This window comes from Rhineura floridana, chromosome 11, assembly GCF_030035675.1.
Source record: "Rhineura floridana isolate rRhiFlo1 chromosome 11, rRhiFlo1.hap2, whole genome shotgun sequence".
NCBI classification, from domain to species: domain Eukaryota; kingdom Metazoa; phylum Chordata; class Lepidosauria; order Squamata; family Rhineuridae; genus Rhineura; species Rhineura floridana.
In genome coordinates, this window is record NC_084490.1 from 9734338 (window position 1) to 9758326 (window position 23989).

Consider the following 23989-nt stretch of genomic DNA (forward strand, 5'->3'; position numbering starts at 1 on the left):
TCCTGGTAAAACATTCCTCTTCTCCTTGGTAACAATGAGTTAATCAGACTTTGGGAGAGAGTGGGAGAGGAATGATTGATATTCCACTATGCTAAGAGAGGAAAAGCTCCACAATAGAGAACAAGATTTATACACACATGTGGTCAGGTCCAGATAAAGAATCAAGAATAGCCAGGGAAGTAAGAGACCTCTGCCTGAGACCTTGAGCAGTCACCCTCAATTAGAGCACAATGCCAAACAATACTGGAGTTTTGAGAGCAGTATTGAGAGTAGGTGGTATGATAGTAGAAAGAGGGAGGGTTGCTAATTTATTGTTTCATTCATTCATTCATTCGTTTGTTTGTTTGGTCACTTAAGAACATAAGAACATAAGAAGAGCCTGCTGGATCAGGCCAGTGGCCCATCTAGTCCAGCATCCTGTTCTCACAGTGGCTAACCAGGTGCCTGGGGGAAGCCCGCAAGCAGGACCCGAGTGCAAGAACACTCTCCCCTCCTGAGGCTTCCGGCAACTGGTTTTCAGAAGCATGCTGCCTCTGACTAGGGTGGCAGAGCACAGCCATCACGGCTAGTAGCCATTGATAGCCCTGTCCTCCATGAATTTGTCTAATCTTCTTTTAAAGCCATCCAAGCTGGTGGCCATTACTGCATCTTGTGGGAGCAAATGCCATAGTTTAACTATGCGCTGAGTAAAGAAGTACTTCCTTTTGTCTGTCCTGAATCTTCCAACATTCAGCTTCTTTGAATGTCCACAAGTTCTAGTATTATGAGAGAGGGAGAAGAACTTTTCTCTATCCACTTTCTCAATGCCATGCATAATTTTATACACTTCTATCATGTCTCCTCTGACCCGCCTTTTCTCTAAACTAAAAAGCCCCAAATGCTGCATCTTTCCTCGTAAGGGAGTCTCTCCATCCCCTTGATCATTCTGGTTGCCCTCTTCTGAACCTTTTCCAACTCTATAATATCCCTTTTTGAGATGAGGTGACCAGAACTGTACACAGTATTCCAAATGCGGCCACACCATAGATTTATACAACTTCCCATAAAACATCCTGAACCAATTAAACAATAAAAAACAATGACAATAAAAACATAGACAAATGCAATTTATAATCCAGTGGAAGCACAGACGGGGATAAAAAAGAACACAACTCCATGTAAAAGGCTTGTTGAAAAAGTCACCAAAAGATAATACAGACAGTACCTGTTCCAAAGGATAGGTGCTGTGACATTCAAGAACCGGCCTCTATATAATTTGGAATGTACCAGAAGACCCTTTCCTGCAGAGTGCAGTGATTAACTGGATATGTTATATAAGGGGTGAGCAATCTTTTAGGTGTCCTGGTACCTAACTATATAGGACTTTGTACCCCAGTACCAGCACCTTGAACTTAGCCCAGTAGTTAATTGGCAGTCAGTGCAATTGATTCAAGCAGTGGCATATCATGGTGGTGATACTGTGCTGCAGCAAGCAATTAAGCCACTGCATTTAGCACACACGGAAGCTTCCAGGCCACCAACAGGGGCATTCTACATAGAATGCATTGCAGTAGTCCAATTTGGACGTTACCAGTGAATGGGTGGTGGTGGTCAGGCTGTCCTAGTGTAGAAATTGCCATTACTGTCTTACCAGCTGAATATGGCAGAAGGCACTCCTAACTACTGAGGTCACTCCCATTCTGGCTTCCTCCAACACCACAATTGATGCCTTTGCCAGCTCAGTCAGAGAACTTGCTGGGCCACAGAGTAGATAAGATACCAGCAGCAATCCTGGTTCACTATCTCCTTTGTCAGAGTCAATAATGAGTTGAGGCTACATGGAATGTTGTTTCCTAGATTGTGACTTTCTATTAAAAATGAAGCTCCTATGAACTTATTTGCAAAATAAAGAGCAGGGAGGGATGAGCAGAGAACACAGGGAAATAGGAACGTAAGAACCTGTCTTATACTGAGTCAGACCATTAGACCATCAGGGTCAGTATTGTTGACACTAACTGGCAGCAGCTCTCTAGGGTTTCAGGCAGGGGTCTTCTCAAGTCCTTCCTGGAGATGTTGGGACTCTGCATCAAAACTGATGCTCCACTACTGAGCTACAGCCTATGGAGAGCTTTCTTTTGTTGGCTTTCTCATAGGTCTCTCCTCACTGTTTTAATTTATAGAGAGTTGTGTCATTTAGAGCTGGAATAGTCCAAAGGAATTATAAACTGAGATATTAAGAATATATGGTGGACAGCAAAAAAACTACGTATGGCATGGCATAATGCTCAAATAGATCTGCTGTTAGTTTATTTTCGGGACAGCCCTGTAACAAGTATAGAGGCCATTTCTTTACATTGGAAACTTTGCAAAGAAACAAACTCCAGCATCCATTGAATATTTAAATCAGTTCTCAAGCAACTAACACATCTTTATTTAGAGAACAAAGTAGAATTTACTGGGGAATTGAGATGTATTCCTAAATATGTCACTTCATATTCATGCTAAATACCATATCTTCAGACTCTCAGGGGATGCCTTTGAATGATGTGGTCTGTACACTTAAATGGGAGTAAAGCCGATTGCAGTCAGTGGTCCTTACATTTGAATGTCATGACTTCAGTTAGATTTTTACTTGTTTTTCTTTTTTAGCTGCTCTTTACTGTTCAATTCAGGTCTCAAGACAATTATATAACATTTTGGGGAAAATATGCAACCCAGTATCCCAGCACTGGAGGCCAAGATGGAGAAGATCTCTACAGCCACCATGTATTTCCCTTTGGTGCTCAGATAAGTTGGAACAAAAGACAGCCACACACTGCAAAACACCAACATGCTGAAAGTGATAAATTTGGCTTCATTAAAAGTGTCTGGCAATTTCCGAGCAAAGAAAGCCACAATGAAGCTGATGAGAGCCAGAAATCCCATGTAACCAAGAACATAGTAGAACATACTGGCTGATCCTTCATTGCATTCAACTACAATTTCTTCAGGCAGAGAGTGCATGTCCAAATATGGAAATGGAGGGTCTGTACATAACCAGACCATGCAAATACTTGCCTGGATAAATGAGCAGCCAAGAATAATAGTATTTGAAAATCTTTTCCCCACCCATTTCCTTATGTTAGATCCTGGCTTAGTGGCCATGAAAGCCAGAACCACAGTGACAGTTTTTGCCAAGACAGAAGAAACAGCCACAGAGAAGATGATACCAAAAGCAGTTTGTCGCAAATGACAAGTCAGTAACTGGGGCCGGCCAATGAATAGCAAGGAGCAGAGGAAGCAGAGCAGGAGGGAGATGAGTAGAGTGTAGGTGAGGTTCCGGTTGTTGGCTTTGACAATGGGAGTGTTCCGGTGCTTGATGAAGATTCCAATCACCAATGATGTGGTTGCAGAAAGAGCCAGTGCCAAAACAGCCAAGATGATGCCTAAAGGTTCATCATAAGACAGAAAATTAAGATCTTTGAGAAGGCACTGGTTTCTCTCCTTGTTAGGATACTGATCTCCTTGGCATTTGAGACAATCATCCATATCTTGGAAAAGAAAACAAAAACAGTATTTCAGCTTCTTAGAGCTACACTATACAGTCTGCTAACAGAAATATTGAATGGAATTATGTTATTGATGAAGATAGGACTATATAGCTCTCCTATGTATTGGATCTACTGTGCCTAGCATGAGGAAATACATGGCCCAGACTTGCCTTTGTCACACTAGTAAATGGTTGCACTTATGGTGTGTATCTAACTAGGCTTTACTCAGAATAGACCCATTGGAATTAATTAGGCCTAATGTCCATTAATTTCAGAGGAACTACTCTGAGTAAAATGAATTGATATACTCTGGGATACACCACTATGTTTGTGTTTATATAATTTTTAGGTCCTCCAAATGTTTTAGGTTCTCAGCTAATGTGGAGGAGGTAGAACCATGCACACATTTTATGTCACCTTCAGTATAATTTTAATCTTTGTATAAACAAATTGTCTTCACTGTTGATAATTTATATATCTACTATAACTCAGTAACCAATCATATTCAGTGGAGACTAGTGGCTCTAATGCCGTGGATGGAATTGCCTCTTGATGGCTTTCACTGTGTTTTAATTGAAGCACGGACACCTGGGAAATTTTCAAGAGGGCAGACCACTGGTGAGATGATTTATGGAATGAAAAAAGGCTTTATGCCTCATCTTAAGTACTGCATCCTGTTTTGGACACCACATTTTAAGAAGAATGCAGACAAACTGGAACAGGCTCAGAGGAGGGCAACAAGGAAAATCTGGGGACTGGAAACAAAGCCCTATGAGAAGAGACTGAAAGAAATGGGCATGTTTAACCTTGAGAAGAGAAAACTGAGGGGAGATATGATAGCACTCTTCAGGTGTTTGAAAGGTTGTTGCACAGAGGAGGGGCAGAATCTCTTCTCATCTATCCCAGAATGCAGGACACGGAATAATGCTCTCAAATTACAGGAAGCCAGATTTCAACTAAATATCAGGAAAACAACTTCCTAACTATTAGGAAAGTATGACAATGGATCCAATTACCTAGTGAGGTGGTGAGCTCTCCAACACTGGGGGGGCATTCAAGAGGCAGCTGGACAGCCACCTGAGTATGTTTTAGCTTGGATTTCTGCATTGAGCAGAGGGCTGGACTCGATGGCCTTATAGGTCCCTTCCAGCTCCACTATTCCATGATTCTCTGACTTGCACAAATATCCCTCAACCTCCATGAAAGTGGTTCAACAACATTCAAGAAAAACCCTGCACCTCACCCAAAGGACTGTCAGCAAAAAAATCTCTCTCCTCTGATAATTTTTTGAATGCCATTTGTTTTCTCATTATTAGATGGACAATGGTAAAAAAAGGAGTATTTTTCCCACAACCGTATGAGTATTCTGAATATCCTTTATAGGATGAGGTCTCTCCTACCTCTTTCATTTGATATCTTCCCTTCTGGACATGGAGCGCAATCATAGCAACAAAATGGTTCTCCCTCTTTCCTTTTTCTGCTGGAACCTGGATAGCAGTAGTCATTGCACAAGGCAAGGGGCACAGACTATTCATAATAAAAGAAAATACAGTATTTATAAAATCTCTTGTAATCATAAAGTTGCTGAAGTCAACAAAGAACACTGCATGCCTCTGAATGGATTTTGTATGATGCTAAGATAAGAGCTGATTTGAAGGGCGGTGTTCAGCATTCTTAAAGATGCCTCTTTTGTCAGTGTCTTTTTTGAGGGGTAGATGGATTTGCTATGATCACCCTTTAAACTAATCCATTCCCCTCATAAGTTGGGCTTTCTTTTCCTACAGTGCTCTGAGCTTTGTAGTACCGTGATGTCAGCATACGCACTGTGGAATACCTGATGGACTGGTATCACTTTTGAAAGAAGAAACCCTAATAAACAATTATTTAAAACAGAAGATGGTGCATTTACAGTATATAACCTTATTGTTCCAAAGAAAGGGGATCCCAGGGAATGCAGTAATTATCGAACTATTGCCTTAATATCCCATGCAAGTAAAGTAATGCTCAAGATTCTACAACAAAAACTATACCATATATGGAACAAAAAATGCCAGACATCCAAGCTGGATTTAGAAAGGGAAGAGGCACCAGAGATCATATTGCAAACATATGTTGGATAATGGAACGGACCAAGGAATTTCAGAAGAAAATCACCCTGTGCTTTATAGATTACAGCAAAGCCTCTGATTGTGTAGATCATGAAAAGCTATGGAATGCTATAAAAGAAATGGGGGTGCCACAGCATCTGATTGTGCTGATGTGCAACCTATACTCTGGACAAGAGGCTACTGTAAGGGCAGAATATGGAGAAACCGATCAGTTCCCAATAGAAAAGGGTGTGAGACAGGGGTGTATTTTATCATCCTATTTATTTAATCTATACACAGAACATATACTAAAGGTGGGATTGGACCAAGATGGAGGTGTGAAAATTGGAGGGAGAAATATCAATAATTTAAGATATGCAGATGATACCATACTACTAGCAGAAACCAGTAATGATTTGAAACGAATGCTGATGAAAGTTAAGGAGGAAAGCACAAAAGCAGGACTACAGCTGAATGTCAAAAAGACTAAAGTAATGTCAACAGAAGATTTATGCAACTTTAAAGTTGACAAAGAGGACATTGAACTTGTCAAGGATTAACCAAAATGGAGACAATAGTCAAAAAATCAGAAGAAGGCTAGGACTGGGGAGGGCAGCTGTGAGAGAACTAGAAAAGTTCCTCCAATGCAAAGATGTATCACTGAACACTAAAGTCAGGATCATTCAGACCATGGTATTCCAGATCTCTATGTATGGATGTGAAAGTTGGACAGTGAAAAAAGCTGATAAGAGAAAAATCAACTCATTCAAAATGTGGTGTTGGAGGAGAGCTTTGCGGATACCATAGACTGCGAAAAAGACAAATAATTGGGTGTTAGAACAAATTAAACCAGAACTATCACTAGAAGCTAAAATGATGAAACTGAGGTTATCATACTTTGGACACATCATGAGGAGACATGCTTCACTAGAAAAGACCATAATGCTGGGAAAAACAGAATGGAGTAGAAAAGAGGAAGGCCAAACAAGAGATGGATTGATTCCATCAAGGAAGCCACAGACCTGAACTTACAAGATCTGAACAGGGTGAATCACAACAGATGCTGTTGGAGATTGCTGATTCATAGGGTCGCCATAAGTCGTAGTCATCTTGAAGGCACACAACAACAACAACAAAATCTCTTACTGATTGCAGTCAACTGGTTGCTGAATTCAGCAAAGGATCATATGCCTCTTAAGAGGTTTTGTTAAGTCCTGCAATGGGAAGCGGAGGGGAGAGAGAGAAACACGGGCAGCATACAAAGTCAATGGCACCCTTAAACAGTAATCCTGAAGGCAAGTCCTGTTAAGCCTCCCAGTTATGAGCTGTAAGAAACGGCTACCTTTACAAAATACTGTTCAAAGACAGAACCTTGAAACCATTCAGTCTCAGCATAAACATATCGATGCTTGAAGCCTGTGCTTTGCCAGTATTAAAACTGTTATCATAATTAGATAGGTAGGCATTTTTTTAAGGATGAAAGAAAAACACGGGGAAGGGGAAAAGAGAAAGAGGAGCCCAGAGCTGCAAAACTCATGACGACAGCCCTGAAATCCCAGGCATTAATCCCACAAGTGGAGGAGCATCTGGGTTTCAGAGATGCAGGGAAGGCACACTGCATTGTTAGGGCTAGATTCCACTCAACAGCAGCATCGATGGCCGAACCAGGGACCCAGAGCTCTCCAGTCCTGGGCTGACAAGCTCATAAATGCAAAAAATAATGGAAAATAGCAGAAGCACTGGGAGGGGGAGGGGCAGTTACAAAGCAATGCAATACAAGTGGGAAATTTGAACAAAGTCTTGGATTCTCTGACCTTTGCAGCCACCTAGAGCCTTGCAGGGCTGTTCTGTCAATGAGAATGGTCAAAGTCCCCGGCTGCACTCTGAACAGGGAAAAGATCCGCACCCGTGTGGCCTGGGGTCAGGTGGTGACATGCATATGGGGAACAGCATGCCTGGCTCTGGCCCTGAGAACCTCCCACCTTGCCCTCTCAGCGCGCCTCTCTTCTTTTCTCCTCGACAGTCTCTGCAGCTTGGCGCCTGCCCGGAAAATCTGGGCCACCTAATGGGCTAAGCAGGCACCATGTAGCAGAGCTATAATCCAGGTAAAACCTGGCTAATCGGGCAATATGGCAACCCTGTGTAGCAATGACCCACAAGGAGGCAGAGAAGTAGAGATGCATGGTTTTGGGTGGTGCTTGTGGGGGAGGTGAGCGGAGTCCTTTCCCAGCCCCTCCCAGCCCATCCTCCGCTTGGTGGATTGACCAGCTGTCGGGCCCTCTCCACACGCCAGGATGGGTTGTGCACACCACAAACGAGAGAGAGGGAGACCTTTGGGGTTGGTTGGCACTCCTCCCCCCCACTCACTCACTCACCCGCCCATCGCTGAGGCGAAGGAAGGAGGCGCTGAAGCAGCCATGAAGGGAAAATCAGAGATCCAGGGACATGGGGGTGATTTGGCCAGAGGTCCAGAGAGCACCCTGAAAGCCGGAGTCTCTGGCTGAAAGCCGGAGTCTCTGGCTGAAAGCCGAAGGTCTTGTAATCCTAAAATACCTGCCTGAATGCTGACATTCAACATTCAAGGTCAACAGAAAACACCGTTACTTTAAAGCCAGTTCTCGGGGGGGGGGACAAAAGGGAGCTGTAAACTAGAAATAGGTAAGCAGAGAGCAACTTGAGATTGACTGAGGCCTGTCATGTGGGCCCTTTGAATATTGATGAACATAATTGTTTTATATCTGATGAAAAGTCAATAAACAGTGCTGAGGTATGTGCTTGTCATGAATGAAATAATAATGCCAAAATCAAAATGCCCCACTCCATCCAACCAGGAGGAATTAAATCTACAGAACCCAACATTCTCAGTAGGAATCAATAGTTTCTAAGTGTACCTGGAAGCTCTCCTTTTGTTGAGAGATAAAGTGTGAAAACTCAGAGACAGGCGCTTTCTTGCCTCTACCCTTTCTGATGCCTGTTTTCCTCCTCCTTGCAAGGTAAGTTTCAGAATGTGTGTGTGTGTGTGTGTGTGAGTGAGTGAGAGAGAGAGAGAGAGAGAGAGAGAGAGAGAGAGAGAGAGAGAGACTAAGAACATGTGTGGGACAGGTAGGGGGCTCCTGAATAGGCTCAAGAAGGTTGACCTTCTGAATTGAATAGGAAGTGTTTTTGCCTATTGCTAACACACAAGTCTGAACATAAATCTCAGTGCTGCAAAGAAGAATCAACAGATTGTTCCTGTGAGGACGAGGACAAAAGAGGGAGAATCTGAGGCAGATAAGCCAACAAATTCAAAGCCCTTTGGAGGCTAGCAAGGCAGAAGGTGGAGGAGGAGTATTTTACCTCTTTTACACCATCCTTTTCCATACTTACATTTTGAAGATCCAGGAGATCTAAAATCATCCCTATCCCCACTCAGGAATGTCCCCAGAATGTGCCCTTTTTTGCTGTTACTCCTGCCCTAGAGTGACAAGGGTGGTAGAAGTTGTGGCTTTGACATTACAGGGAGGCTTTCAAGACTGGGCCACATCTTCTGCCTGTGGACCTCTCTCTCCATGGCTGGAGAGTGGATCTGCAATAGCTTTTGCCATCTGGTCCTTGGACATCCCCCCCACATCATAGATTTTCATCTCTAGCTCTAGAATCTATCAAATCCAGTTAACACTTCACCTTTCTCATCACACGCTGTCACCACAGAATCATAGAATTATAGAGTTGGAAGGGGCCTATAAGGCCATCAAGTCCAACCCCCTGCTCAATGCAGGAATCCAAATTAAAGCAGATGTGATATGTGGCTATTCAGCTGCCTTTTCAAGGCCTCCAGTGTTGGAGAGCCCACCACCTCACTAGCTAATTGGTTCCATTGTCATACCTCTCTAACAGTTAAGAGGTTTTTCCTGATGTTCAGCTGTTGCTGAATGGGATGCTCCTCAGAAAAAGGTGGACAAAAAACATTTAAATCAAGTTTTACAAAAGAAGTGGGGAAAGATGAAAAACAGCTTCTGGTCCTTCATTTTTTTTTTTTAAAGACCATTTTTTATTTTCATAAACAAATTAAAAGCAAAACAAATAAACAAAAGAAGTGAATATAATATTATTTTCACCTGCAAAGAAAAAGTGTTGTCATTTATATTAGGGGTAGCCAAGGTGGTGCCCTCCAGATGTCGTCGGACCACAACACCCATCATCCCTGACCATCGACGATGGTGGCTGGGTCTGATGGGAATTGGGGTCTGTGATGTTCCTGTATGTGAATGTAATGTAAATATGGTAAGTGCAGGTTTATTATAGGAAATATGGTAAGTGGAGTGTGTGAGAAGGGGGAGTACATGGGCTGTAGAATGCTGGATGATGATTGGCTGTGTGTTTGAATGGCTGAAGGTATAAATGAGAGGATGACAGTTGAGTCGTGGGCGGGGTTTGGACAGGGTGGTTGTGGACAGAGAGGTTGATGTGGAGAGTAAGAGGTGGCTGTTGAGATATTGGATTGGGAGTTCTGAGGCAAATAGTAGGAATTAGGAACATAAGAGAAACATATATGAAACCATATGCTTGTCAATGAAATCTATAAGTAATCTTGTTATTCTTAGTGTTATCAATAAATATTTTCTTGGTTTACTTAAAGCCTGATTCCTCAGCTGGGGGGGCACAGACCAGGGGGGAGGCAGAGTAACCAAGGCTGAAGAAGGAATAGTATTGAATGGTGGCAGCAGTGAAGGAAGAGATATTGTATCAACATCCAGTACCACAGAGCAACCCAGAGCTGTGAGCTTCATAGGCAAGAGGCTTCAGGGGGGTTGGAAATTACCTATACACACAGACACAAGGTATCAGAATAACCAGGAAGAGACTAAGGCACAGTCTAGAGGTTATATTGGATACACAGAGTGTTGGGTAGTGTGGCCTAGCAGGGGGATCTTTTGAGATCTGTGCTAGAGCGGAGAGAGGTAAAAATAAACACGACGATCCTGACTGCTGGTAGCCACAAGTGAGAGTGACACAGGTGGTGCCAGGGAAGGACGTCACAGGGTCCAACAACATCTGATTTATATAAGCAAATATAATGATACCATATTCAATATTTTCTCACATATTCCTTCATATGTCTTAGTTCTGTTCTAATATATCACAAAAGACTTGCAAGAGAAAGTCTAACACCATTTATATTTGTACCCTAGAAATGTCAGTTAGCTCCTACCTGGCCAAAATGTCTGTGCCATGTAGTCATTGTTTTATTAATAGAGATTTGTCTATCCAGTAGTTCTCGAGGATCCATTTTTCCTACTTTCACTTTTAAAAAGGATTTGTTTGGGAAAGTAACCCAATTGATAATATCAAATCCAGCTAACAATTCACCCTTCTCATTAAAAGACACCTTATCACCAGCACTGTTGTTGAATGAGACACTCCTCAGAAAAGCATGAAGCTAGAATAAAAGGCATATGTTAGAGTTTACAAAAGGGAAAATACAAAAATATTTGGTTTCTGATCCTTCAGAATGGGATAGACTTATACTATTGCTTGTTAAAGGTATTGTTTGGCTCCCTCTCACTGTGTGAAGGCACAGACATGCTATCAAAGTGGAAATGTCAATACTGGATTGTGTTAACTCATCTTCTATTCAGTTGTGATGTCTTAATATACTGTGTTTTCCAGCATTCCAATAAAAATAATGTCCAAGTATTAGTATTTGTTCGACTTTAACATTCAAATGGCACATGGCCCTTAGAGTTCAATCCTGGGAACATGTCCTGGGACCATGGGATATGTCAGATCTCCACCCCCCCCCCGATGGCAGAGAGAGGGGTCCATCCCTGGAAAAGAACTAACCTTGGAAGCATCTGTCAGAAAGATCTGTCGCCTGTGCTTTCAAGACATTCAAATTCTGACAGCAGAGAGGACAAAATGAAGGTGAGCCAGTGATGTGTCTGGTTTCTACCTGGGTCTGCCTGGAGAGGCTGTTAATTTACAGAATTCAATGCCCTCCCTTTCTCCAAACACAGCTCAAGTGCAGTTGAGAACTGGGATCAATAAGTCCATCCTGCTTCATTTTTGCTGGCACTCCACTGTCCCATTTTGTATGGATTTTTCTTTTTGTTAAGAATGGATGAACAGTTTGCATTTAAAGTGTATGGCTTAAAATATGCAACTTTGTATCTGTTATTATGCACATTTTTATACACATTTCCCCAAAATATGAAATGTTTCTCTGCTTTTCCATAAAAGTCACATTTTATGTGCACTTTAACTGTAAAGTAGGTATTTCTGTGTACATTTGTTGTGCATCACACTCAGTGCTGGTGCCATGCACCCTAGGCAAGGCTAACTACTTGCACCCCCTCCCAAAAAATTGCTGACTTCAATTTTCAAAAGCAGATCTCTTGTAGAAAAAATGAAAAGCACAAAACTTGAAACTGCTAAATTTATTTTAGTCGCATTTTTCCAAGAGTTAAAAAAACTAATCTGTATAAAACTGTGCCCCTCAAAGGTCAGTACTGTGCCCCTCTGAGGTCTGTGCCCTAGGTGGCTACCTAGCTGGCCTAATGATAGCACCGGCCCTGATCACACTGCAAGGTAAAATCCAGAGGAGCATGTAATCTGACTGGGAGTTGTACTCTGATCTGCAAGCAACTTTAGGGCCATCAAACTAAGTTCATTCCATTGGGTTCAGCAGGAGGAAAATATTTTTAGAAATAAAATCAATAATTAACAGCCAGACTAAAAGGGAAGAGGGAATCCATAGCCTCATCTTCTGCCAGAGCAGAAGTTTCTTCCTTCCTCTGTCTGTGACTTCTTCAGGACTTCTCTGTTAATTTCCTCTATATATTATTGGGCTCCAAATCTCTCCATCCCCAGCCACCATGGCCAATAGTCAGGGGAGATGGGAGTTGAAGTCCAATACCATCTGAAGAGCTACAAGTTTTACATTCCTGGGGGAGCAACCTGTTCTCTTGTACATCATAAAACCCCATGTACAGTGATGGCCCTATATAATGTAGATAAGTACTGTATCAGTTACATAGCCAGTTCTTAAAAGTATAAATAAATAGATCTACCTTCCATGAAGGGACATTACCTTCATTTGCTTTGGCTTGGAAGTCTCCAGATGGTCTCCATCCAACATTGTTCTTTGTTTGTTTCTGGATGAATACAAGGCATTCAACATATGTGCAACAGCATAGACAGCATTATAGATGCTGTAGCTTTGGCTGGTCATACTCATTTCAAAAGTAGGTCCAGGAAGACTCTCCAGTTTCTCCTTCCCAGTGCAGCTTCCACTGGTCTCCTTACCCACATCAGCATCTGAAAATAAGCAGCTGAATGCTTGCTCCCAGAAGGCCCTGATGAATCCATCTCCATCAGAGCTAGAGGGATTCTGGACCCGAAGGAAATTCTGGAACCCCTGCACCTCAGTGGAGTGAGTTGCAAAAGACAAGGCACCATGAAAAATCTTTGCATCCAGATTGGTGAAAAATGGCTCCATTGAAAAATCCCAATGAGCTGTCATAACCCACACCTTGTTTATCGGCATCATAATATCTGTTTCAATTAGATTGAGCACTACCTGCAAAATTAACATCATGTGTGGATCAGCACTTGCGACACATACATTGACACTTGTCTTCCTTAGTGAAGCTATTATGTCCATATAAAGGTCATAAAAGTTAATAACTCCTAAAATGTTGCTCTGTTTTGGCATTCTTTCAATGAAGGCTATACAGATACTATTCTTGGAAAACATGCGGTCCATGGTCTGGACAAATTTTTCTCCTTTATCATCGCCCATAGTCAGCATCCCAACCCACTTCCATTGAAAATAAAGAAGCAGATTGATAATTCCAGTGTATTGATATTCTTCATTGGGAACCATGCGATATAAGGAAGAGCGCTGAGTTACATCACTCACTCCTGGCGCATATAAACAATAGGTGACCTATGCAAGAAAAAAAATTAGTTTCATTGAGGAAATGCTTGCATAATTATAATACTAATTCTTTATTTCATATTTGCAATTCAAACTTGTCCAAGTTTATACTTGTGGGATCTCTCTTCACTTTAACTGCATGCAAGTCCTCACAGTGGGATCTCTCTTCACTTTAACTGCACACAAGCCCTCACAGTGTCTACCCCACAATTCTTTCTTTCTTTCTGCTGTTGCTGGTAGTTGTGATGGTGGTGATGGTGATAGTGGTACTGAGGGATAAGAGTAGGGGTTTTCAAGATTTTCTTACTTATTCAACATTGGCTTTAATACTTTCTTGCAAAGCAAACAAGAGGGAGTCTTAAATAGAGAGTTCAAACTTACTTGCAAGTTGTAAGGATCACTCATGGCATTCTGAGGTCAAAAACAGATAAAGGATGTACGTCACATTTCAAACACCATACACCTCATTTGTTAAATCTTTGCAGATTTAGGGGAAGGAGCTGGAGAATCTGCCAATGAGGTTGGGATTTACTTTATTCAGAGCTTGGAAAAGTTACTTTTTTGAACTTCAACTCCCATCAGCCCCAGCCAGCATGGCCACTGGATTGGGCTGATGGGAGTTGTAGTTCAAAAAAGTAACTTTTCCAAGCTCTGCTTTATGTTACATGGGCAGGTTAGCTCATGCAGAGAGTAAGAAGAGTAACTAATCCCTTCCTGGTCTAGTAAGGTAGATCCAAATTATAATAACAGGGAAAGGTTTACTATTTTACTCATTTTAGACAGGGTCCACCAATGGAAGATTCTATGTTGTGTACTGTATCTAAGACATGCTTGGGGTATTTGACAAAGTGGGCTCTCTTGAAGGGAGTGTCTAGGTCACTGGGCCACAGAGAGGATTTTTGAAAGAAATAGAGACCCTTTATTTCTGGTGCCTTCTTCTCCTTCTGTTGTAAAGCGTTCATTCCTTTAACACTGATCTGATACCTTCCAATACATCATAAAAGAAAATAGGTGTGACATTTACATGTTTATCCTTCCTTTGTATATTATTGTATATTGACATAATTTAGAAGTTTAATATTTTATATCAGTGTAGGTTTTTCTTGTGTTCTTTTTGTCATTACTTTCCTATCCTGTGCCTAGTCTCTCTCTCTCTCTCTCTCTCTCTCTCTTACACACACAGAGAAAGAGAGAGAGAAAAAGAGGGGGGGCACAGCAATCCTGTGTCATGGAAGCTAGTGTAATTTATGCCACTTAAGTTAAGGCAATATAAAGCAGGCCAGATCCAAACTCCATTCAGGAGTGAGTCTACTGCCAACTGAGCCAGACAAAGCCTGGCAGAAAGAAAACAAGCCTGTAAAATAGCTTTTGACTTATGTCACCCTTTTTGATGACGTTCAGTTCAACCGAGTTGCCAGACCAGGTGACTGAGCTAAATGGAGTTAGGATCCAGTGTAAGTCCCCCCCCCCGCCCAATCCCCACCAACACATCCCTGGAATGCTTCTTTTTGGGGAACTTAAATTATGCCAGTCTCTGTTTAGCAGGCTGAGCCAGGATGAGTAAATTAAGCTTGCGTCTCTCTGGCTGAGTTATGCTGGTGCAGCCCAGCTAAACCAGGAATTAACCAGCTGAGCCAGAAACCCACCAGTTCCTAACCCACTCATCCTGACCAATCTTGGGTTTGGATTGCACCCTTATTATGCTAAGGTTCCCCCCCTTTTCTTTTTTGTTCTTTTCTCCTTTTCTTTCTATACATTTTACTATTGATATTTTGGGTTATAATATTAATCATTGCTGTGTAAAGTTCACTCATAATCTGATATGTCCATGCAAACTGTGTAATTAGTGATTGCTTGTTTTATTTCAGCACTTGCATTTTCAGTGCACTGACATATTTATATAAATATGCAATTATGGAAAATAAAAAAATGGGCACAAATCACAGGAACACAGGGAAGCTGCCTTGTACTGAGTCAGGCCATTGGTCTATCTAACTCAGTATTGCCTACACTGACTTGGCAGTGGGTCTTCAGGATTTCCGAATGGGAGTCTCTCCCAAACCTACCTGGAAATGCCAGAGATTAAACCTAGGGCCTTCTGCATGCAAGGCAGATTCCCCATCTGAGCTATGGTCCTTCCCCAAACTGCATCTGTCCAGTCTGTCTGATTAGCACTACAGATTGTCCACATTTTCAGTGGCAATCGGGTTGTTCAACAGAGACAAAGGAATTACTTGAGGTGGCACACTAAAGGAGGGGGCACGAGAATAGAAGGGAGGAATTGGTTTATTTATGGTCCAACAAGGCATGCTAAAGTATTGGCCTGTGTGTGTGTTGTTTGGGCTTTGCTTCAGGCAGGAACATGTCTTGTGTTGTCATGGCAAATCATGACAGGAAAAATGGAAATGGACTGCCTTCAAGTTGATTCTGACTTCTGGCTACCCTACGGATAGGGATTTCATGGTAAGCAGTATTCAGATGGAGTTTACCATTGCCTCCCTCTGAGGCTAGTCCTCCCCAGCTGGTTAGGGCCTGCTCCGCTTGCCACAGCTGCAGAAGCCAGCCCCTTCCTTGTCTGCAACTTGCCAGCTGGGGGGCAACTGGGCTCCTTGGGACTATGCAGCTTGCCCACGGCTGCACAGGTGGCAGGGCACGTAACCCCTGAGCCTCTCACTGTGGGGGTGATCTTTAGCTGGCTCTTTACACCCAGGAGACAAGAGCGGGGATTTGAACTCACAGACTCTGGACTCCCAGCCAGGCTCTCCTCCCTACTATGCTATAGCAGCTAATGCAAAAAAATCTGAGTCGACAATTCATATATTTTGCTGAGCCGATATCAGTCCTTTTACTATGCATGTTGAGGGGAGACTGATGGTCAGGATCCTATGCTATCAGAGGCAACTTCTGCTTTTTTCTAAATGGGGCTGAAAGTTTTGCTGGAAGTGCAGGTGCAGGAAGGCTGGCTTGCATGTGAGCACAATGAATTCAATCTGTTTTGTTGCTTGCATGGCCTGGAGGCTAAGGCAGGCACCTTAACTGTCACATTCTGAGATGCACAGTTCAGGAGACTGTCACAGATGCTCTTACAGGAGGAGTCAAGAATGGAGACAATTTCATGTAGATTAAACAGCATTCCTGAGCTTTTGGTGTATAAGTGAAACTGAAAATACTCTTTGCTTAGTTGGAAGTTTTTGGATCGTAGAATTTATACATATCTACAAACCAAATTTATTTATTTGGTTGGTTGGTTGGTTGCAGGAGGTTGGTTGGTGGCCTGCTTTCCAATCAAAAAGATTCTGAAAGTGAGGTGCAATGACATAATTAACAATGTGAGCAAAACCATAAATTGAAAATAATGATGGATTTGATTCCCCGTCTTTTATTTCTTGTCTTGCCCTTTCTTGGCTAGACTGATTTAGCACAGCAAGCCTTTTAAACAATAACAATTTGATTATGATTGTTTTCCTGAAAAAGTGCTTACATAACACATGTATAATAGATACATAAACCCACAATGGTGGGATTTTCTATAAAAGGGCAGTGTCTGAATCACACACACATTCAACAACATTTACTGTCTGTATAAGGAGGTAGGAAGCAAAGCATGAGCCATAGGAACATAGGGGTACAGTTTATACAAAGTCAGATTACTCGTCCATCCAGCTCAGTATTATCTACCCTGACTGGCAGCAGCTCTCCAGTGGGTCAGGTGTGAGACATTCCCAGCTTACTGGAGATGCTGGGGATAGAACCAGGGACCTTCACTTTGCAAGCCAACTGCTCTATCACTGAGCCACAGCTGTTCCCCAAGTGTCAACTATACTAGTGGCAAGAGGTATCTCCCTCTGTCCTCAGAAGACAGATATTCCTTAAATATTTAATATGAAGTTATCAAACGTTTTACATATTTTTCTTCAGATATTTCAGTTCATTAAATACATAACATTTAACTTCTCATACATTAATAAATGGATAAATCTTCATACCAAATCCTACTCACTCACTCTCCTTCTAGATCAGTAATCAATCATCAATACTGACAGTATACAGAGAAGCTACTACATTCAGCAACATCCATATTATACAGTATCTGGACGTACAGAGACTCATCCTGCCCACTTTAGGCAGAATTTCCTGATCCAGAGGCGGTAAATTGGGAAAAGTTCCTTTTACTTTATCTCTTTCCCTTTCTACCCCTTCATTCCTCTCCAAGTATTTTTAGCCATTTCCTGTAAATTCATATCCTGTTCTCCTTTCACACACAACTTGCATCTTATTCCCACCCCACAAACTGCCAGTTCCTGTCATCTTTCCTCCCCGAGTCTTTTAGGCTCACTTCCTCCTCCTATAACATCCCCTTCCTTTCTAGTTTCAGTTTATTTATTTATTATTAAAATAAATGCCAACCTTTCAGTTGCAGATGTTCTCCTTAGAACAGAGTTTTTCTATCCCTCCTCTAACCCCAAACCTCATTTATTTATTTTTATTTATTTATTGAATTTATTAGTCACCAATCTGGCTGGCTGTCCAGCCACTCTGGGCGATGTACAACATAGGCATACAATATGTAGGTATTAAAAATCTAAAAACAATAAAGATAAAATCTAACCCACCCCAAAAGCCTGCCTGAAGAGCCAGGTCTTCAAGGCCCGGCGGAGGCTCATCATAGAAGGGGCATGGCGGAGATCATTTGGGAGGGAGTTCCACAGGGTGGGGGCCTCATTGCCTCCTGGTCACTCAGCATCGCTCCAACCAAAGGCTATGGTAGGGCTAGGGAGCAGGACATGTAAGTGATGATGTAGTGGGCTGGCTTCTTTAGGCATATGTACAATTTTAGCATTTTGAAAGGTATATCCAGAACTTTCACCAAGGCAAACTACTAATAAAAAAGGAATTGTGCCTCCCTAAAGACAGAGACCACAACAGAGGGACTGCTCATGGTAGATAGGAAAAGCTTAACTACAGAAAATCATTGAAAGCTACAGTACAGACAGTCAGATCATTAGTCCATATGCTGTACCTCAGAATTGCCTACACTGATTGGCAGAAGCTGTCAAAGATTTCAAACAGGGTTCTTTACAAGTTCTATCTGGAGATAAACCTGGGACATTCTGCATGCAAAGCAGATATTCTTACTATTGAGCTGTAGCCTTCTGCCATATCATCCTACCTGTGGAATCTTGTAGAGGCTTAAGATTGTGGCTATATGGAGAGAGGTTTCAGAGTCAAGGCCCCCGATGACAGCAACTAAGTTCTTCTGCAAATCACAATTGTAGTTGAGAACAATCCTCTTGTGATTAAAGAGAAGGTTCAAGGTGTTGTGGTAAGTTATCTGTGCATCAAAGTGACTGTCATAAATATGGAACCCCAAGGTGATGTTGGATAAGATCTTGTGGTTCTCATTGATCTCTTTCACAGCAAATACCAAGGACAAGACATGCTGGTATTTTTTCACCATTACACTAAAAAAGAAAGAAAAATTCTGTCTCATTATTTCCTTCCCATTATTGATTGCTTTTACAGGAATAATTTTCTTCATTTTCTCTAGTACTTCATAAGAACATAAGTAGGTCCCTGCTGAATCAAACAAAAGGTCTATCTAGTTCAGGATCTTGTTTCTCACAGTGATCAACTAGATGTCCATGGTAAATCTACATGCAGAATATGAGGGCAATACCCCCTTTTCACTGTCTCTTTTTGCAGCAGATTATTAGTCAGTAGCATGCTGTCTCTAATCCTGAATGTAACACATAACCATCATGGACTACTAAGCATTGATAGACTTTTAGAACTTTCTGTATTGGTTGCCATCACAACATCTTGTGACACTGAATTCCATAATTTAAGTATCTGTTTCATCGGCCCCAAATATCCAGCCATTTAGCTTCATTGGATGATCCTCAATTTTAAAATTATGAAAGAGGGAGAAAAATGTCTCTGTATCTGTTTAATCCATACCATGATTAATTTTACAAAGATCTATAATTTCCTCCCTTTCCTTGCCTTTTTTTCTAAAGTAAAAGGCCTTGAAAGTTATAACCTTTCCTCATAAGTGAATAGCTCCAGTACCGTTTTTACCATCCTAAATAATTTGGTGTCATTAACAAACTTGGCTATCTTATTGCTAAACCCTAAATCTAGGTCATTAATGAATAAGTTGGAAAAAACACGTCCCAGTACAACAGGGCTGGAGAACCTATGGACCTCCAGATGTTGCTGAACTATAACTTCCATCATCTCTGCTTATTGGCCATGCTGGCTGGGGGATGATAGAGTCCAACTGCATTTGGAAGGCCAAAGGTTCTCCATCCTTGCAATTCAGATCCTTGGGGGTCCCCAATTTCAGCTGTGAGAAATGTCAATTTCCCCCCCTTTCTACTCTCTGCTTTCTGTTCTTCAACCAGTTATTGACCAATAAGATGGCATGTCTTCTTATTCCATGATGACTGAGTTTATTCAGGATCTTTGGGTGAAAGACTTTGTCAATAGTTTTTGAAAACCTACTGGATCACCCCTTTTATGCTTAGTAACATATTCAAAGAACTCAAAAAGGTTGCTGAGACATGACTTACCTTTGCACAAACCATCCTAATTCTTCTTCAGCAACGTATGTTCTATGTACTTGACATTTCTTGAATCCCACCTGGGCCCCTTTCTAAATGTTGAGGTTACATTGGGTGCTTTACAAGCCTCAAGTACAGACAGAGATGTTCTGTGTCAAGTCATGTATTCCACCAGTATAAACCAGTATTTATGGTTGGGGATGATAACAAAATTAGGTGTTCAACAGTGAGCCTTATCCACCACTCTCTCTCTCTCTCTCTCTCTCTCTCTGTAAAGGTGCAATTTTCAAAGTTCTTACTGATAAAACATCATAGGTGTGAAATAAATGTTATGGATCACATCTGCAACTTGACCTATAATTGCAGTTGTGTGCCATGTTTCATAGAGGATTGTCTGGGTGCATAATGGCCAGTTTCATATAGCCCAACATTCTAAACACTAAACAGCCAAATGTGTCCATCAAGTTACCAGGAGGTCAGAGATGTGATCTCCTTCCTGGCAGAGGTGGTGGCCTTCCTGGCCTTTCGAGGCACCTTGTGTCCCTTGTGCATGAACTATCCTCCATTTAATTACTACAGTTTATAATCACTGAATATTCATGTTAACTTAGACTGCTATATATCTCAACAACCTAAGGTAGTTCTTGGATAATTAAAGAACATAATTCTAGAAACTGATCTGGAGGTAGCAATTAATTTATTAACTGCAGTTGTAACTGTAGCAAAAAATAGGGGAAAATAATGCACCATCTTTAATTGAATGGATTGAGAGAGAAAAATGGGCTACTGTGACAATGATTTTGTCATGTGCCTTCAAGCTGATTATGACTTATAACGACCCTGTGAATCAGCAACCCCCAATAGCATCTGTTACAAACCACCCTGTTCAGATCTTGTAAGTCCAGGTCTGTGGCTTCCTTTATGGAATCAATCCATCTCTTGTTTGGCCTTCCTCTTTTTCTACTCCGTTCTGTTTTTCCCAGCATTATTGTCTTTTCTAGTGAATTATAGGTTCTCATTATGTATCCAGAATATGGTAACCTCACTTTCATCATTTTAGCTTCTAGTAATAGTTCTGGTTTAATTTCTTCTAACACCCAATTATTTGTGTTTTTCCCAGTCCATCGTATGTGCAAAGCTCTCCTCCAACACCACATTTCAAATGAGTTGATTTTTCTCTTATCTGCTTTTTTCATGGTCCAGCTTTCACATCCATACATAGAGATTGAGAATACCATGGTCTGAATGATCCTGACTTTAGTGTTCAGTGATACATCTTTGCATTTGATGACCTTTTCTAGTTCTCTCATAGCTGCCCTCCCCAGTCCTAGCCTTCTTCTGATTTCTTAACTATTGTCTCCATTTTGGTTAATGACTGTGCCAAGGTATTGACAATCCTTGACAAGTTGTGACAATGATTAAATTAATGTATTTTAAGAGGACACAAGTTAATCGGTCAAATTGGTTCTTGGAAAAATGGGCTATATTCCTAATGTTTTGGAAAGACATGTATCAAGATAATATACAAACGTATGATGCCATCAGTTTATTGTAATCTTACATATATGGTTAAGTATGATAGTATTGTACAGATTATTATTTAATAAATCTAAAAAAAAGTTTTAAAAGAACTTTAAAAAGAAGATCTATTGATCAATCTGTCTATCTATCAATCTATCAATCTAATCTGTTAGCAATCATTATCAGATCTTTTGTGCTGCCTATAAACAATGCAATGTTGAGCAAGAATCTGGTTATATCTCTTCCCAGTCCAAGTCTAAACATTAAATTCAGAGTTGTTTTGATTCTGTAAGGCAGCAAAGATAACTGGACTGCATGCAACAGGGTAGAGGAGGCTGAATAAATAATTGTGGGGAAGAGGGTTGTATAAACTCTAGAAGTATGCAATAAAGCAAAACTTATATAGACAAGTGTAACAAGGAAATTCTGCATCCCCCCCAAAGAATACCATTCCCTCCCATATAGAAATAAGAGGTTTATTTGCTTGTATGATCTGTATATAGACTATATCCATGGAGGATGAGGCTATTGATGGCTACTAGACATGTTGGCTATATTCTACATTCAGGTTTATAAAACAGTCAGACATATGCATGGACAATAATACATGATTTTCTTACACAGGTTCAACATCATACTTCGGTTTGGGGGATGTCTTAAAGTCTGCACCCTCAGAAAAGGAGAAGAGCTGGGAAGTAATCCCACCAATGATGAGGTCCCCTGGCTGATAATATTGATACCGCACCTGGAGGGGATCATTCATGGTACACCCAGCAGGATTCATCTTACAATCAGTTTGAGGCAGCAGTAGCAACACCAGGAGTTGTAAGGACAAGAAATACCCTGTCATCCAGAAGGCAAAACTGTCTTCCCTTGACGAAGAATCCCCTGTTCCTATCTTGATCATTATCATCCAGCAGCAACCTGATTACAACATCCTGGTCTCAGTGAATCTGGAGCCTGCTGCTAACATGATCTGATGGCTGCCCTTTAAAAATAAAGGGGAAAAATGTTTCCCAGAAAGGGTGACACAGTGCTGTGTGATCCTCACCCCTTTTCTGATGGGACTGTTTTATATTAGCATTTTTAAAAAAAACATGTAGGTGGTGGCAGTAAGGAGAGTGAAAAATTGTGATCATAGATAATTATACAGGGTGAGCACTCTTATTCCCCAAGTATTGTTAGGTGAGGCATCAGGTGTAGCAAGCTGGTAAGTAAACATGGGCATGATCCAGTCAAAGTTAAGCACTTTCATGCCTTAATTATTTTATAGTATTAGAAAAATTGTATCCCCCCACTATTTTTGCAGGACCATTTACTGCCCCCCCCGAAATTCACACAGGTTGTAGTTTCTTGGAGGGAGTGGGAAAATTTCTAAGAATTTGGGTGGGGTGAACTAACCTTTCCTTGTGACTGAAAGGTTTTGTTGGTTTTTCTAACCTTTAAAAACAACTCTTGAGAGGCACTGGTTGCAGGATCCATGTCCTAGGCTGAGTTCTAGTGCTATATCCCCATGGTAATTATAGCAGCATTTGGCTCTGATTTTTTTTCAAAGGGTAAGACAGACCCCCCCAAAAAACTCTTACTGTCCAAATAAAGACCCTGCTCCAGTGCTCCTTGAAATTCTCAGTTTCTCCTGCCCCTTCCCCAGTTATCAGGTGATTTCTTTCCACTTACAAATAAACCCAGCTTTAATTTAAAAGCTGTACTCAATTTTGTATGATTATTGGTGCAAAAGTTGCCATTTGAATTTTTTTGTATTTTCATTAGGCCTGGATCTTAGTCTTCTGATAAAGTGCACTATGGTCCAAGTCTGATATAGGTAGGTGATAATCACATAGACCAGAGGTCTGAAGGCCAGATATCAGAATGAGAAAAACAAGAACCAAAGGCCAGTTGGAGAAGATGAGATCGCAGAAGGGCTGGAGTTCAGATCCCATTGAAATTCATGAATGTAAGTCAGCCATGCCCATTTACTTCAATAGGTCTGAGTTTGGATTAACATTCAGTATAACCAGAGCTTGGAAAAGTTACTTTTTTGACCTACAAGTCCCATCAGTCCAAATCCAGTGGCCATGCTGGCTGGGGCTGATGGGAGCTGTAGTTGAAAAAAGTAACTTTTACAAGCTCTGAGTATAACCCTGGTTCATGGAAAGATCTTCATTGGTACCGTGGAGTTTGCAAAAATCCCCACCTTCCACTCTTTCACGCAAAATGTTTGCTTGGAGCCTTTTGTATCTCTAATCTATGGCTACAGTTCTGCTTTCCTAGGCCTGATTCATCTAGTGCTATTTTTCACATAGCCAATTAGCAAACATGGCCCTCCCAGGGAATTTTTAGGCCTTCCCACCATCACATATGTGGCTATGGGGCTGAAGAGGATCCATACAC

General features: G+C 41.4%; 1 protein-coding gene across 1 annotated transcript; it reads right to left on the reverse strand.

The window, feature by feature from the left end:
- Positions 1-2607: 2607 nt before the first annotated feature.
- Positions 2608-22361, reverse strand: LOC133366986 (vomeronasal type-2 receptor 26-like). The gene is made up of 7 exons (XM_061590549.1): positions 22219-22361; positions 18685-18976; positions 13896-13925; positions 12666-13523; positions 10788-11015; positions 4910-5036; positions 2608-3509 (listed from the first exon to the last, which is right to left on the reverse strand). The coding sequence occupies exons 1-7, from the start codon at positions 22359-22361 to the stop codon at positions 2608-2610; spliced, it is 2580 nt and encodes an 859-aa protein (XP_061446533.1).
- Between the last annotated feature and the right edge of the window lie 1628 nt (positions 22362-23989).